The following is a 15416-nucleotide window of genomic DNA, read 5'->3' as shown; positions in this document are numbered from 1 at the left end:
TTAAAACCAAAATAATGTAACAAAAGCATAGTGATAAAAAGTATATTATTTAAAATAAATATGTACAATGCTAACTGCTGCAGAAATGCATCAGTCTCTGAAAAAGGTGCATTAGGAAGATATACAGTGTCAGATGAAGTTAAATATGTATCGGAGGAATAATCAATTGGAACATTAGGAATTTTAAACAATGTAAAATAAGGGTACTTGTAACAAAAAAGAGTCAACAAATTGTTCTTCAACACCAATATCGAAGTGAATATGCACCAGACTTAAAACAAAACAAAAAAAGGCAAAGAACGATAGAGGGCGCAACATGAACATGAGAAGCTGCAATCTGGATATCAGAAGAGCAGGATGCCAGAGAAACAAGTTCAGCACTGCAGAAATCAGTCTGTCTGCTGTCTGTATTTAAACAGCACATATATTATACACATGCATTTTACTACGAGCATAATCTATATCAATTGCTGCACAAACTTTTATTATATATTTTCTTATTGTAAAAAGAATTATATGTGACCATGGAGCACAAAATCAGTCATAAGTAGCACTGGTATATTTGTAGCAATAGCCAATAAATATATCGTATGGGTCAAAATGATTGATTTTTCATAGTAGGGTTTCTGCGGGTCTTAATTCACATTTTCACAAATCAGAGACTTTCTAGTCTTTTCAAAGTCAAAATTATAAATTTTTCTTTTAATGCTAAAAATCATTAGGTAAAGATAATGTTCCATGAAGATATTTTGTACATTTCCTACCGTAAATATACCAAAACTTAATTTTTGATTAGTAATATGCATTGCTAAGAACTTAATTTGGACAACTTTAAAGGCAATTTTCTCAATATCTAGATTTGTTTGCACCCTCAGATTCCAGATTTTCAAGTATGTCAAAGATGAAAGCTTGATTGTATTTGTATGGGTTTTGATCATTGCTGAACATCTCATCTTGGCTTGAGCTCTACAGCATCGGTCAAGCTGAGTGTTACCTGTTTGAATCTTGACTCTGTGCAGTCTGGAGGTGAACTGGTCATTGACAGTGAAGACGTGGCCGTTCTCCATCTCTTTAGACTTGGGTTCTTTCGTGAGCACTCTCTGTGTGGGCTTTCCACAGGCCAGAGACTGCAGCGCCCGCACCAGCTCTCTCTCCGGGATATCCGTCTCCTGCTGGATCTCCTGTCAAGAGCGGAAAACAACAGGGACATGTGGGAAAAGTACAGCAATGCCATTTAATTCAATGTACAGGCTGATTAATAAGTACTATGAGTGAAGGCCAGTACAACTGACCTCTATTCAAGTAATTATAGCCACTGAACATTATAGAAAAGCTGTCACTGGGGCAGTACCTTTGAAAATGTACACCTTTATACCTTATTTACCCCTAAAGACTGCATATTAGTAGCTAAATAATACATTTTAGTACCTTTTGAAAGGGTACCGCCCAGTGTATAATTGAAAGCCAGACCTAAACTGCAAATTATCAACAACTTTCAATTGAAGCAATCTCAAAACAACATTTACATAATCCCGTTATAATGAATGTCCCGTTTAGATGTGCCTTGTATACATGGTGTCTGGGGATGTTTTTTTTCTCTGTCAATACTCCGTTTGAACAGAGCTGTCAGTTATTATTCCTCACTTTAAAATTTATCTTGCGCATTAATTTTCATTATAATTTTGCAGGGGGTCTGTACAGATGGTTTAAAATGAAATTGTAGGACTTTCAAAGACTTTAAGCACTACTTTTTGGATTTCAAAGACTACAATCAGATCTCATTCATCAATTAATTTATTATGCTTTAAATTCTAAAAAAAAAAAAAAAAAGATAAATAAAAATATACTGATAAACAAATTGGTACAAAAAAAATGTGCAGCACATGCAAAGTATGCAACTTTGAATATGGGAACATTAACAAAGAACTTCAGCACTGGAACTAGTTAAAGTAATTATTATATTGCAATCCCACGACTTGTTCGTACTAAAACTATTGCTTATATTTTAAGGGCAAATGTTCAAATGTGGCACAAGTGCAGTACCTCGAACGTGGATTTGTCTCGGTTGTTGAAAAGCATGAGGATTGTCATCTGGAATGTGGAAACCTGCAGGATGTGCTTCCTGGCATTAGAGCCTGTGACCTGAGCCCCACCGACCATATCTGAGCCATCCTCCTGCAGAAAGACGCAAATCAAATTATCACAGGTTAGATTATAAGAGAAGTAAAGTCTTCAGTGACTGCTTGGTACCTTTTTGACTGGCCCATAGAAGGTGGCATTGAGGTCTGCTGAACCCATGTGATGCTGTAATGTGAGCTGCCTACCGCTGTGCTTGGCTAAATAAAATCTGCAATGAAAGAGTTAAGTGGCCGTGAACACACACAAAACCTCAGGAGTGACTCTGAAAGTCAAAAGTCTTCCCAAATGAGTTAAAAACTGGAACAAAGCGACTGCAAAATACAACAATCAACACCTTCTAAAGACCTCGAAAGCATGTCTTGGTGAAGGGGGGATGTTACATTTGGGAGTCGCTGACTGGGTCGGCCAGTATCCCGTCGTTAGCACCCTCACTGTGAGGTCGACACCACCTAAAGACACCTAAGAAGAAAACACAATTAAACACCATTAAATCTCAATCCACTGTCTCACTGTAGTGTGCAACTAAGGCACTTAGTCTGGTTGAGTAGTAGGCCTGGGTGTCGATTCAGATGTCCCGATTCGATTCTCGATTTCTTTATTACATTTAGTGAATATAGTTTTAATACAAAAGCTATTGATATTTCTAAAAAGTGAACAGTAAACATTTACAAATGGTGAATTAATAAAAAGAAATTAAGAGCCACAGGCCTGTATTTTAAACCTATTCTTTTGTTGTATAGGGTCCTTTCTTAAACAATAATAGGGCCCTATAAAATGTTCTTCTTAAATTTTCTGGTAATCAGATGAAGGCATAAAACAAAGGAACTTGCAGCTGCTGTGTATCATGTGATATGATGGTAGTTTTCTCAAATTAAACTGTAAAATGCTAATGAAATGACTCTCAGAGCAGCTGAAACACAGGTCGTCCGTGCTTTAGTATGTGTATAGTAAACAAAACCGTGCGTCCCACCATCGGCCATTCATTCATTCATTCATTCTTTTAAAAAAAAACATGGCGCCTTTAAATCTGTGGAAGCATTTGACATCACGTGTATAGTATTACTATAGCATTTCACCTGAGCATTATGAATCACGCGTATGGCTTTGTTCTTGGTTCTCATCAACAGTATCTCTGCCATGATAAACACTGAATGAATGACAGGATTTCTGTTGTAACATCGCTCAAGGTAAATAAGGGTGATATCTAGTGGAGAAGACTAATGATAAGAATCATATTATTTAGATCTGGTTTTAAATGTGTGCTGAAATAAATACTGGAAAAGATCGATTTGTGGCTTTTGAGAATCGATATCGAATGAACGTCATAAAAAAAAAAACGATAAATCGAAAAATCTTTTTTTTTGTGCCCAGCCCTATCGAGTAGCATTTGCATCTCACCCCTGTCGATGTAAGGTGTTGCCGGAACTCATCCATGGTTGTGTTTGAGATGCTCATGTCCCTGAACATGCCTTCCAGTTTAGATGTGAACTGACAGCCACACTCCGTCTGTGGAACGAGAAACGTCACATGAGACACATACAGTGTTAGGGCACGCCGAGCCTCCGCTCTGTACAGTAGCAGATCTTGCCTTTAGCTTGGAGATCATGTTTTTCTCTGAGTCATCAGACACGCTCTTGTTGGTGAGGAGTCTTCTGGCCAGGTGCTGCTTGTAGTAGCGCTCAAACACGTCCTTCTCCTGCATGAACCTGAACAGCACCATGGCTTTATCCAAGATCGACTCCACCTCCTGCTCCGTCAGCTAAAACACAGACAACAGAAAAACACTTTGGATTAACTACTGACTTCCTATATGTAATTTACAAACAATTAAAAAACTACTATGCACTAATGAACAAAGGTTTTATAAATGGCGTATGGAATATTTAAGAAGGTTTAGGCCCGGTTTCACAGACAGGGTTTAGACTAAACCAGGATTAGGCCATAGTTCAATTAGGACATTTAAGTAATTTTTATAAACATGCCTTAGAAAAAAACATTACTAGGGTACATTTTGAGACAAAACAAAGGCACTGATACATGTTAAGATCAGTCAGTGCAAGTTTATTTCAGTTGAAACAACTCAGACTTATATTTTAGTCTAGGACTAGGCTTAAGCCTTATCTGTGAAACCAGGGGTTAGTGTTTTAGCTACTAATAATGCTTAGCAAAACATATCCTTCCTTTTCATTCATCCACAATCTACACTAAATAGGGGGGGAAGTCGTGGCCTAATGGTTAGAGAGTCGGACTTGTAATCCAAAGGTTGTGGGTTCGAGTCTCGGGCCGGCAGGGATTGTAGGTGGGGGGAGTGAATGTCCGGCGCTCTCTCCACCCTCAATACCACGACTGAGGTGCCCTTCAGCAAGGCACCAAACCCCCAACTGCTCCCTGGGCGCCGCAGCATAAATGGCTGCCCACTGCTCCGGGTGTATGTTCACGGTTTGTGTGTGTTCACTGCTGTGTCTGTTCACGGTGTGTGTGTGTGTTCACGGTGTGTGTGTGTGTTCACTGCTGTGTGTGTGTGTTCACTGCTGTGTGTGTGTGTTCACTGCTGTGTGTGTGCACGTTGGATGGGTTAAATGCAGAGCACGAATTCCGAGTATGGGTCACCATACTTGGCAGTATGTCACTTCACTCACTAAATGATCGGTTTTAGGATTTAAGAACTGATACTGCGTTGCTCAAATGAATATTTTTAGGCATGATTTCTCTATTGGAAAGCATCCACTAACTCACTCCTTTCACTCCTTTCTTCAGCTTGTCGTCGATGAAGAGCGAGAGATACTCGGGCGAACGAGAGTTCAGGTTCAAGAAATACTCAAAGTCCCCTGCAATGGTCTGCTTGAATAAACGGTCGTTGTTAAAGGACTCTTGCAAGAAGCGATCAAACCGTGACTTCAGGTCCAGAAGACCCTAAAAAAGGAAGAGAGAAACAGGGAGGTTTGGATGTCAAGGTCTTCTCCAGATCTCATGTGTTCCATGAGTTAGATATGATCTCTATTACCTGGATGTAGTCAACAGGGTTCTTGCCTTCTCCTTCCTCAGACACCAGAGCTTTGCCCTGCTCCCTCAGATAGGAGCTCATACACTCGCACATGGTCTTCAGGCCATTCGGCACCCTGCTGAACAACTTGTACATGCAGGCCAGATCTGCACACACAAGCATGTGTAATGCCTGATCAGGATACACACACATCTAGGTTCAACACATTCCTGATGCAAGGATGGATCAAAGCCCGCATTCCAGCTCAGGAAATTCACGTTTTGTCATTTCGAAAGAAAACAGAACCCCCCTTCCCGGAGCCTAAACTTTATTGGCGCCATACTCCCTTGACTTCATGCAGTAAATTCAAAGACATTTACGACCTAGCAACTATCAGTACATTCCTGAGAATGCGCGCCGTTTCTCTGTTGCGCCCCCCAAAACAGACAAAGGAATTCAACTGGACCATGTGCTAGTGAAACAAAGAGAGCCACACCCTGAAGGATTTTGTTTTAAAGAACAAAGTTAAACAAAATATACTCGAGAAAAGAAACAATATATATACCATACCTTTATAAACTTATATATTAAAGGATGTTTTGTTTGTGACATTTATAAGCTGTTGCATTATTTTAAATCTATGGTAAATCTGTTTCCAGAATTTATAATCTTCCTGAGTACTAGTTGTTCATTTTCACTTGATTAATATGTGTATTTAGAATTTAAGATCGTTTAATCAATGCCTTAACTACGAAATCGAATATAAAGGATATTTGTATTTTGGTGCCTGTTAAACGGCTAGTGTTTGGTCTCGGATGAAAGCTGATTTAATGAATAATAATATTGTGGTATGAATTAAATCTTATCTGTTTTTCATTAACGCCTATTTACAAGATGAATGGAAGTCTGCTGTTATAAGTTTTTATGTGATAAAATACTTGCGCAGATAATGTATGCAACACGCAGCTACGCAGGGCGGGGCTCTGCCGACAAAGACTCTTTCGATTGGACTACGCGCCAAAAAGGGCGGACCTAAATCAGCTCGCTTAAAACGGATGCACGCCCATGAAGCTCGCGGAGTTGGAGTTTGAAAACAACAGGAGGACAGCCACGCCTCGCTCGTCTCTCGTTCTGCTCACGCTGCAAAGCGCTTCTGGCCTCTAAACATCACGGCGAAGGCATTGCACAGCGATCTAAGTTAAACTTCTAAGAGCTGACAAAGACTTCCTGAAGCTTCAGAACGAGACAACCAACCACTGAAGAGTGCGCTAGTCACACGACCGACCGAACAGCCAATCCGAACGCGGCCCGCAAAGTTCGTCTCTACTTCACTTGAGGAAAAAGGGCTTCATCTTTGAACTGGATAAAGCCTGAACTGAGTTCGATCAAAACAACTGAAAGACCAAGTAAGGCAAATCTCTTTATTGACTGAAACCGGGATATCTCTCCGCTGAGGGTAAAGATAAAATACTTCTTTGTCTATGAGTTTCCTCAGGTCGAAAAGCTAGCATTCAAACCTAAGTCTCTCTCTCTCTTCAGAGATAAACAACTCGCTCCCATTTGTGTGTATGTTTAAATTGTCTATTAATGTTGTGTTAGAATAGTGAATAAACTTTGACCTTATTAAGAAATCTTTTGTCTGTGTTATGTGATTTAACATGTCGTAACTATTTGCCAATAGATCGCGTTTACCTATACGCTCTTGGGCTAACTAAGCTAACTCAATTTAACTATTTGATTTATTTTAATCGTTGGCCACGAATGAAATAAACAACGTGTTAAAAGATAACTTGCTGTTATTAATGCTTGCTGGACAAGTCGTTAACAAGGCATAAGTTGTACATTATGATTGATAACAATTAATCATATGAAGATCAACTCTTAAAGAGTGATTCCCTAAAAGCTAAATAATATAAATATATATATGTAGGATTCATTCCCTACAGTATTAATGGTGGAGGATGCGGGCATTAGTTTGATTTGAAAATTCATAAGCATATTAATAATTGTGTATTTTTCTATTTTTAACCGGAAAGAAATAGGTCATACACAAAGAGTCAAAGTTGGTTTCACTATTCTGTACTTACTTGTGGCAATGTGTTTGTGGAATGAAAGTGTATTTGTGTTGTTTAAGAATATAGCTTAAAACTGCAGTAAGATTAAAAGATGTCCGTGAGACATGTAAGTCGCTCATAGCGCAGAAAAGGAAAGGAGAGAATCTAAGCGTGTTCCTTGTTCTCCCCTCATAAGGCCTTGTTCATAGTGTTGATAGGAAGTGCGTGTCCCACTATTCGATTAACCTATGATTAATGAATCTCCCTTGGCATTAAACATTAACGTAGCTACTTAATATTTTCTGCCACTTGTAAATTCACTAAGGAAGTGAAGTCAGCGCGCGCCACTCAGAAGGAGTGGCCAGATCGCGTCTGTGAGGGAGTATTTTATTGGATCTGATTTTGATAGTGTGATAAAATAATCCACTGTGTTTTTCCTGTGAAGTCACGTGAAGTGACACAGAGAATCGGCCCGCCGTGGTCAAACTATTAGATTGATAATTAATCTGTGGGTTAATTTGATTCGGTCTAAATAAATTGAGATTGCAGTGCTAGAAAGAAACTAATCTAAAACAGTGCTGTCTGGCTGTTGAAACCTGAACCCTGAAACTAGGGGTGTCGTGGTAACGGCCTGAACCGGAGGTAGTCAGTAGACTTGCCCGGAAAGGTTCTAGTGCGCACGCGCAGCCGCGAGCGCCATTTTGAAGCTATTGTAAACAAATAGCATAGCATTTGAAGCTAGTAGGTAGCATTAAAGCTTAGCCGAGCTGGTAGCATTGAAGGCTAGCGATTAGCACCTAGCATTTTGTGGGTTTGAATGCAGTGTGCTATGCAGTGTGTGTGTGTGTAAACGGTTAACTCCTTCACTGCTGAACTCTAACTCACTTCTGAATGTTCACGTCATTCCTCTCTCTCTTGTGCATTATTAATGCTTTCTCTCCTCCCTTTTGAAAAGATTTTAACAAATACAGATGTCGATAAACTATTGTTAATTCTATAGGAATAGTTATATTCCAAAGCAGTTAATTTTATAGGAATAAAGGCATTTTATTCAGGATTGGTTTCCTCCCTTTGAGGTTAGACACAGTTAATGTCAGACCTTAACTTCATTCACCTTGATAAAAGGATAATTAATTCAATTGTAAGTGTGCTCATGATTGTGGGATAATCAGTGGATGAATCGCTATGAAATATTTGAAACTGATAATTTAATTTCATCCCAGATTTGAAATTAAACTCATTTGAAAATAATTTCAGCTCCGGATTCCATATAGACTGATTGAGATAATTATGTGTGCTCTGATAATTTAACAATAACATTAAGATCGTAGTTATTAACTATCAATGTGTTTGATTTTCAGGCCCTGAAAAAATTAAAATTTCCTTTTATAAATTGAGATTAATTTGTTCTGAAGGTTCTGATGACACAAGGAATTAGTAACCTGTCAGATTTAGGGATGTGGAAGTTGTAAATTAATTTCATAATTAATTACGAATTGGAAAATTCTAATTAATTTAATTAATTACAGTTCCTGTTTCATATTGGTTTCAGTTGCAATTGTGCTTGTAATTTTAATGACAAACCTCATTAAGATCTTGATACTTAACTGCAACTAGGAAGACTATTATAATATTTTAATATTATAATCAAATATATATCCCTCTAAAAATTAATCTGAATCGATCCTATCAATTTTAATGATGACATCATGAAAAATTTAATTAGGAATCTCTATTTATAATTTGAAATTCTAAATTCAAATGGCAATTAAGTTTGTTCTGTCTACCTTATTCTCAATCCTTTAGTTACTTAATTAACACGAGAGTTCATTTTAAATATACTTTTGCTTAGATCAAATAAGAACTTAGACTTCTAATTAGCCAAACCCTTAGGTGTATCGACTCAACAGCACCACCGTGTGGCCATACTTGTTATTAATCTTGATATTGGGAGTAAATTCTAAAGCTCATTTTTCTCTTTTCTCTCTGTCACTATCTTCTGATTTGACTACTGCTACTAGTTGCTGGGATTTTGCCTGAGGGAAATCATAGACAGAACTATAAAGCTATCAAGCAGGTATTTGGAAACTTGAGAACGGCATTTCAAATTGTTTTCATTTTTACCTTCCTCTTTGTGAAATCCTACCCCACTAGGCTGAAGCAGGTCAACGAAAAGGTAGGCGTCAGCGAGATTTCCAACACACACGAGGAACACGCTAACAGGCGTTGCGGTGTCAATCTTGCCATTACGGGACCAGGGCTGTGACTGTTATTATTTTCCTTCACCCCGGAGAAAAATATTAGCAATCACAGACTTACAAAAAAAAAAAATAAAAGGAAAATCTAATATCAGAAAGATATATTTTGTTTTAGTCCCTCTCCCTCATTTTGGCTTAGCTTAACCTTCGCCCTTGAAAAAAAAAAAAAAAGAGAAGGGCTTTCTTTTACAGAAAACGGTGAAGCATCCGATTATCACCCTGTTCCTCGCTCTGCCGGGATTTTTCATTTTCTTTATCTGTTCTCTAGCTGTTCTACCTGTGTGTGTGTGTGTGTGTTCAATTTCTCCCACAGAGGCAACGAATTAGAAGCACACACACCCCCCAGAGGATCACAGTCACAGAGAACCACACTCAACACTAGTACACACTCAACACTAGTATACACTCAACAGTGCATATCTACACTCCTTTGTTTGTGATTTGTTTTGTTTGGTTTCTTTTGTTTTGGTTTGTTTTGTTTTTCTCTTCAAGGTCTGTGTCAGTTGCGGTTGGAAAACTTCCCTCACCCGTCAGAACATGTCTCGCGCAACGGAACATGTCGGTCACTGGGAGGATCTGGAAACATGGCTAAGTGCTGCAACCGACAGCCTCCTGCCTAAAGCCGCTGAAACACTGAAACACCAGACACAAGACCAGCTAGATGAAAACATCACAAGTCTCATGGCACAAGACCCAAGTCAAAGCTACAGTCACAAAGAATTAGCCAAGATTACCGGCTCCTTAAGTCACACACTCATCGCGACCCTCAAGTTGAGCGACAAGAACGCTGCACAGCTCCAGCAGGAGTTGACACGCGCACAACGGCGCATCGAGCAGCTACAACTGGAAGCTCAGGAACGACGGGAAAAACCCGATGAGGTGAACCAAGGCGCTGAGGAGGAAATCAAAAGGCTAAAAGAAACCCTAGCAGCTACTAACAAAGAAATGCAACAAGTCAAGGCAGACTACGCTGATCGGTCCGAAAAGCTACAGTACGCGGAACAGCTGCTGGCGAAAGCAAAGGCCGACTTCAGGGACAAGAACGGCAGAATCAAAGCCCTTGAAGCTCACCTGGATGAGTCAAGAAACGAGGTTAGCCGTCTAACATATCAGCTAGACTATGTCAAAGAAGAAGCTGATAGTTTCCAAGAGGAACTCAAGCATGCTTATGAACTGCGCCGTGAGCCATCAAGGACACGAGACGCACCGACCTCACCCCTGCCAAGCAGGACTGGGTCACCTGTTCCTGGACTGACACGTGAGAAAAGGATGGAGGGCGTGGAATGGAAACCTTCACCACCTGCCTCTAGAGAACTTTACCTCACTCTACCTCAGCCAAAGGAATCTGCGGCAGCCAGCCACAGATCATCGCACGGCTTGGACCTAAAGGACCTCGACAAGCTCGCCAGGAACATTGGCAAATTCACTCCGAGTGTGCCAAACAGCCAAAATGTCCAAGCGTATCTCCAAGACATCGATTTCCATCTGGAAATGCGACCTAACGTTACGGACAAAGATAGACTCTATTTGCTCCGAACAACATCCAGCTCTGAAGTTCGCAGCTTCCTGGACAGGCAGCCTGCTTACACAAAGACCGATTACCAACTGCTCCGAGAAGCCCTCATTAAAGAGTTCTCCGACCCTGAGTCCGATCAAGGCCTAGTGGCTGCCCTGGAGACAAGACAAGGACGTCACGAACCTCCTCAAGCCTACTACAGCCGACTCAGACGAGCATACTTCGGAACTCGTAACGAACCTGACATGGAAGATGAACTAAACTTCAAAACTCTCTTCCTAAGGAACCTTCACCCCGGCGTAAGCCACCATCTTGGCGTTCTCGCATGTCCACGAACAATGACTGTTCAACAGTTGCGAGACTTGGCGCAGAAAGCCTACGGCAAACAGAAAATGGCCTCGGAAAAGAGCGGCAAAAGCCCAGCAGTTCTTGACTTCAACACTAACAGTCAAGGCCTGGCTCTAGAGGGCGCCCAACGCCAAGACAGTGCCAAGCCGCCACCCAGAGAGTGGAATGCACCCTCGTCCAACAAAGAACGAGACTCCCACGCCAGTACCAGATCTAAACAGAGATATGAACGCTGGGATGGACCGCGTGGACGTCAACGCTCACCTGGACGGCATTGGGAAAAGACATGGGACCAGCCAAGGCCTCATGAGAGTCAATGGGAAAGATCGTGGAACCAGCCAAGCTCGTTTGGAAACTCAAGAGGAAAAAACTCATGGGAATCCAACGGAAACGCCAAGGGAAAACGACAAAGTCACCCTGGAGCGACTAGCCCAAGGAATCGACGAAAGAATTCACAACGATTCCAAGCTGACCGAGCTCAAACTGAATCCACGCAAGAACAAAAGTCACCACCGTGTTTCGACTCACAAAAACTGATGGAAATGATGATGAAAGAATTCTTCCAACGGAAAGAGGAAGATCGGAGATGGGAAAAGAAAGAGAAACCAGATTCAGCCTGACTAGCGGCCGGACGAGAAGGCAGCGACCAGCTGGTCCAACCAGCCATGGAGAACAGCACTCCTTCATCTCACTCTCAGAGAACTGCAATCACAGTAACTTCAGATGGATACAAAACCCCATCTGAAAACCCAGCAACAGAGTTAGACATTAACTCAACACTCAAACCTCTAGATCACAGCAGCGTCCAGCAAACACCTGCTGATGAAACCACTCAAGTTCCTGAAAGTGCTGTCTTGGTCGTCTGCCACTCCTCCGAAGAACACCACATCAGCCCTGATATCCTAACCGTTTCCTCCCAAAATCCAGTCCCTCAACTCCTAGGCGATCTCATTGAGAAAGGTATAGCGAAAAAGTTTTACCTCTCCATCATCATTGAACGACACATCAGAGTCGAAGCCCTTCTTGACACGGGAGCTGACATCACTCTAATGTCCACCGAGCTCCTCGAAAAGGTCCAAGAAAGAACAAAGGGGACTAACAGAACTCTCAGACTCCACAGATGTGAGCTGGACCTCCAAGCATATTCCCACACGGGCCTCCAACTGAAACATGTGGCCCCAATCCACCTAACGGTTGGATCAATGGATCTCGTCCATCCGGTATACGTCTCACCACTCAAGACGTATCCACTTCTCATTGGGAAAGATCTGCTTAATCGCTTCGAACCGCTGATAGACTTCAAGCACCTAAAGATGTGGACACAAGTCCGCGAGCCTCTGCCCTGCCAGTCATTAGACTCCAACGAGTCGCAGTGCCAAGTCACAGACACCACCCTCAATCCAGCGACTGATGATGCAGTAGCAAAGCCTGTACCTGGATCAAGCACAAGCAACAAAGACCAGGACCCACTTCTATGCTCACTGCAAGAGCCTGAATCAAACACAGGCCCCCATCGGGTCATGACTGCAATAGACGTTCAAGGCACATCAGTGTCCGACGCAGCACTAGCCCTGTGGGCAGAGAACTCAGCCATCAGCCTGAAGCTATTCAGCACAGTGAAGCAAAGACATCAGAGCCTACCACATGTCGCTAAGCACAGCCGCTTCCCTCTCAGTCCCTGGGCAACAACCATGGCCACCTCCAAGATCATCTGCGCTCTGGACATACGATGGAACAACAGACAGCTGAGTCACTACTTCCTCGTCATTCCAGATCTACCGCACGACATCTATATTGGAGCGGATATCATGGTCCGGCTCAATGCTTACATTGACACTGTGAACGACGTCATATGGGCTCCTCTGTCACACCAACTGACAACTGCAGTCAACCTCAAGAACCTCCAATCTGGTCAAACCATGCCCGATGCATGCGCTATGATCACGGAGCAAGAAGCCATAATACCTGCCTACAGCAAGAGTGTCAGCGTCCGCCTCAACATGCGACCTGGCCAAACTCTCAACAGTAAGCTAAGCTTCTTCCAACCTTCCAGGACCTGCCTGAAACTAGGACTGACCCTGGAAGCCACACCTCTCATCGAAGTGTCATCTCGTGCTGTGTACGTGTTATTCAACAACTGTACGGCCCAAGACATCCACGTTCCCAAAGCCAATCACCTGGGATGGCTCATCAGCCAGACATTCCATGACTTTGAACTGATGGTACCTGTCATAGGCCCTATACCAGCACATCTAATGCCAGACGAACACGAATACGACGACACCGTAATGTTCACAAAACCTCATGGAATCATTGCCATCACTTCCATTCTGCCGGTGTCCAGAGAAAGCGTCTGTCGATCAGAACTAACAGATGACACTCATCTCGCTGTCTATGCTGTCTCAACACAGCCGGCGACGGAATCACCTCCACAGGTGAACACCGGGGTCCAACGCCCCTCCCATGACTTAACTGCAGAAGAACCCTACACCGGGTTCAACGCACAAATTCAGCAGATCCTGAGTGAGGCGGATGCCCTTCACAACGAAGTGGATCGCCAAGGACTCAAAGACATTCTGCACAAATACCGAGACTCTTTCGCAAAGGATTCTCTGGATTGTGGACTGACCAACATCCACACGGTGCGCATCCCGACAAACCCGAATGCGCCACCCACATTTGTGCGACAATACAAGATTCCAATAGCGTCATATGAGCCAGTGCAAGAAATTGTTGACTCCATGCTGGAAAAGGGGGTCATCCGGCCCTGCAACAGCACATACTCTGCCCCGATATGGCCAGTCCTAAAACCTAACGGCAAATGGCGGCCCACCATCGACTATCGCAAGTTGAATCAACAAGTACCACTGTCACGATGGCCTATGACCCAGTTGGATCAAGAAATCCCAAAGATCAAAGGCTCGACGATCCTGTCAACACTGGACGTCGCCTCCGGGTTCTGGACGATCCCTGTCCACCCCGATGACCAACACAAGTTAGCATTCACCTTTGGCAATCGACAGTACACCTTCACACGGTGCCCCTTCGGCTATGCCAACTCACCAGCTGAATTCAACATCTTTCTAAACAAAGCATGCCCTGACGCCAGAGCTAGAGGCAACCTTGTCTATGTCGATGATATTTTGATGAAAAGTTCAAATATTCAAGATCACCTCAAGGAAATTGATCACGTCCTAAACCAGCTGACAACGGCAGGAGCCAAAATCGCTCTGCACAAAGGACAGTGGTGCAAAACCAAGGTGAACTATGTCGGACTGCTTGTCGGAAGAAACGGCATCGAGCCACAGTCTAACCGCACTCAAGCCATCCAAAGCATAAAAGCGCCGACTAACATCTCTGAACTGCGGAGCTTTCTGGGAGTGTGCAATTACTCGCGACAGTTCATCGAAGACTACGCTGACATTGCCCGACCACTAACCTCCCTCCTGAAAAAGGATGAAACCTTCGTCTGGACGGAAGCCCAGGACACCGCGATGAGCCAGCTCAAACAGCGCCTGTGCTCTGCCCCGTGTCTAGCTTACCCAGACCCCGGAAAAGAATTCTACTTGGATGCTGGATTCTCCAATCATTGCCTCAGCGCAGGCCTATACCAGCTCCATGACAAAGACAAGCGAGTGGTCGCTTATGCCAGCAAAACGCTACTTTCCCCAGAATGCAAGTACTCAGACTGCGAAAAAGCTTTACTTTGCACTGTGTGGGCTATCCAGCGTTTCTCGAATTACATTGGTGCACAGAAAGTCATCATCGAGACTTGTCACCAACCTGTCACCTTCCTCAACAGTCAACGCATCAGAGATGGCGTGGTGACCAACGCACGCATAGCTACCTGGCTAATGACACTCCAAGGACGGGATGTGGAGGCACGATACGCCCAAAACTACAAATCATCATTGGGCAACGGGCTAGCAGCCTGCCAAAACTGTTCAACGGACACGCTGCACACACCAGCGGAACCCAAAGAACCACCGCAACCTCAAATGACGAATCACAGGTACTTCGAGGAGAATGTGTGTGAAGGAATGCCCACAGCATATGTCGATGGATGCTCCTACAACCACAAGGGCAACTTACAAGCTGGAGCGGGAGTGGTCTGGCTC

General features: G+C 42.9%; 1 protein-coding gene across 1 annotated transcript in view; it reads right to left on the bottom strand.

The window, feature by feature from the left end:
• Positions 1–15416, bottom strand: part of LOC306851799 (cullin-3-like) — a 33806-nt gene that overhangs the window by 1835 nt on the left and 16555 nt on the right. The window contains exons 7-14 of the mRNA XM_079388244.1: positions 5144–5289; positions 4876–5052; positions 3728–3898; positions 3538–3645; positions 2474–2598; positions 2251–2347; positions 2044–2175; positions 995–1181 (exon numbers count right to left, since the gene is read on the bottom strand). Coding sequence (XP_079244370.1) covers positions 995–1181; positions 2044–2175; positions 2251–2347; positions 2474–2598; positions 3538–3645; positions 3728–3898; positions 4876–5052; positions 5144–5289 — 1143 coding nt within the window. The remainder of the gene's footprint in view (positions 1–994; positions 1182–2043; positions 2176–2250; positions 2348–2473; positions 2599–3537; positions 3646–3727; positions 3899–4875; positions 5053–5143; positions 5290–15416) is intronic.

This window comes from Barbus barbus, assembly GCF_936440315.1.
Source record: "Barbus barbus genome assembly, chromosome: 31".
NCBI classification, from domain to species: Eukaryota; Metazoa; Chordata; class Actinopteri; order Cypriniformes; family Cyprinidae; genus Barbus; species Barbus barbus.
Note: the sequence above shows the minus strand (reverse complement) of the source record. Positions and strands in the feature narration are given on the sequence as shown.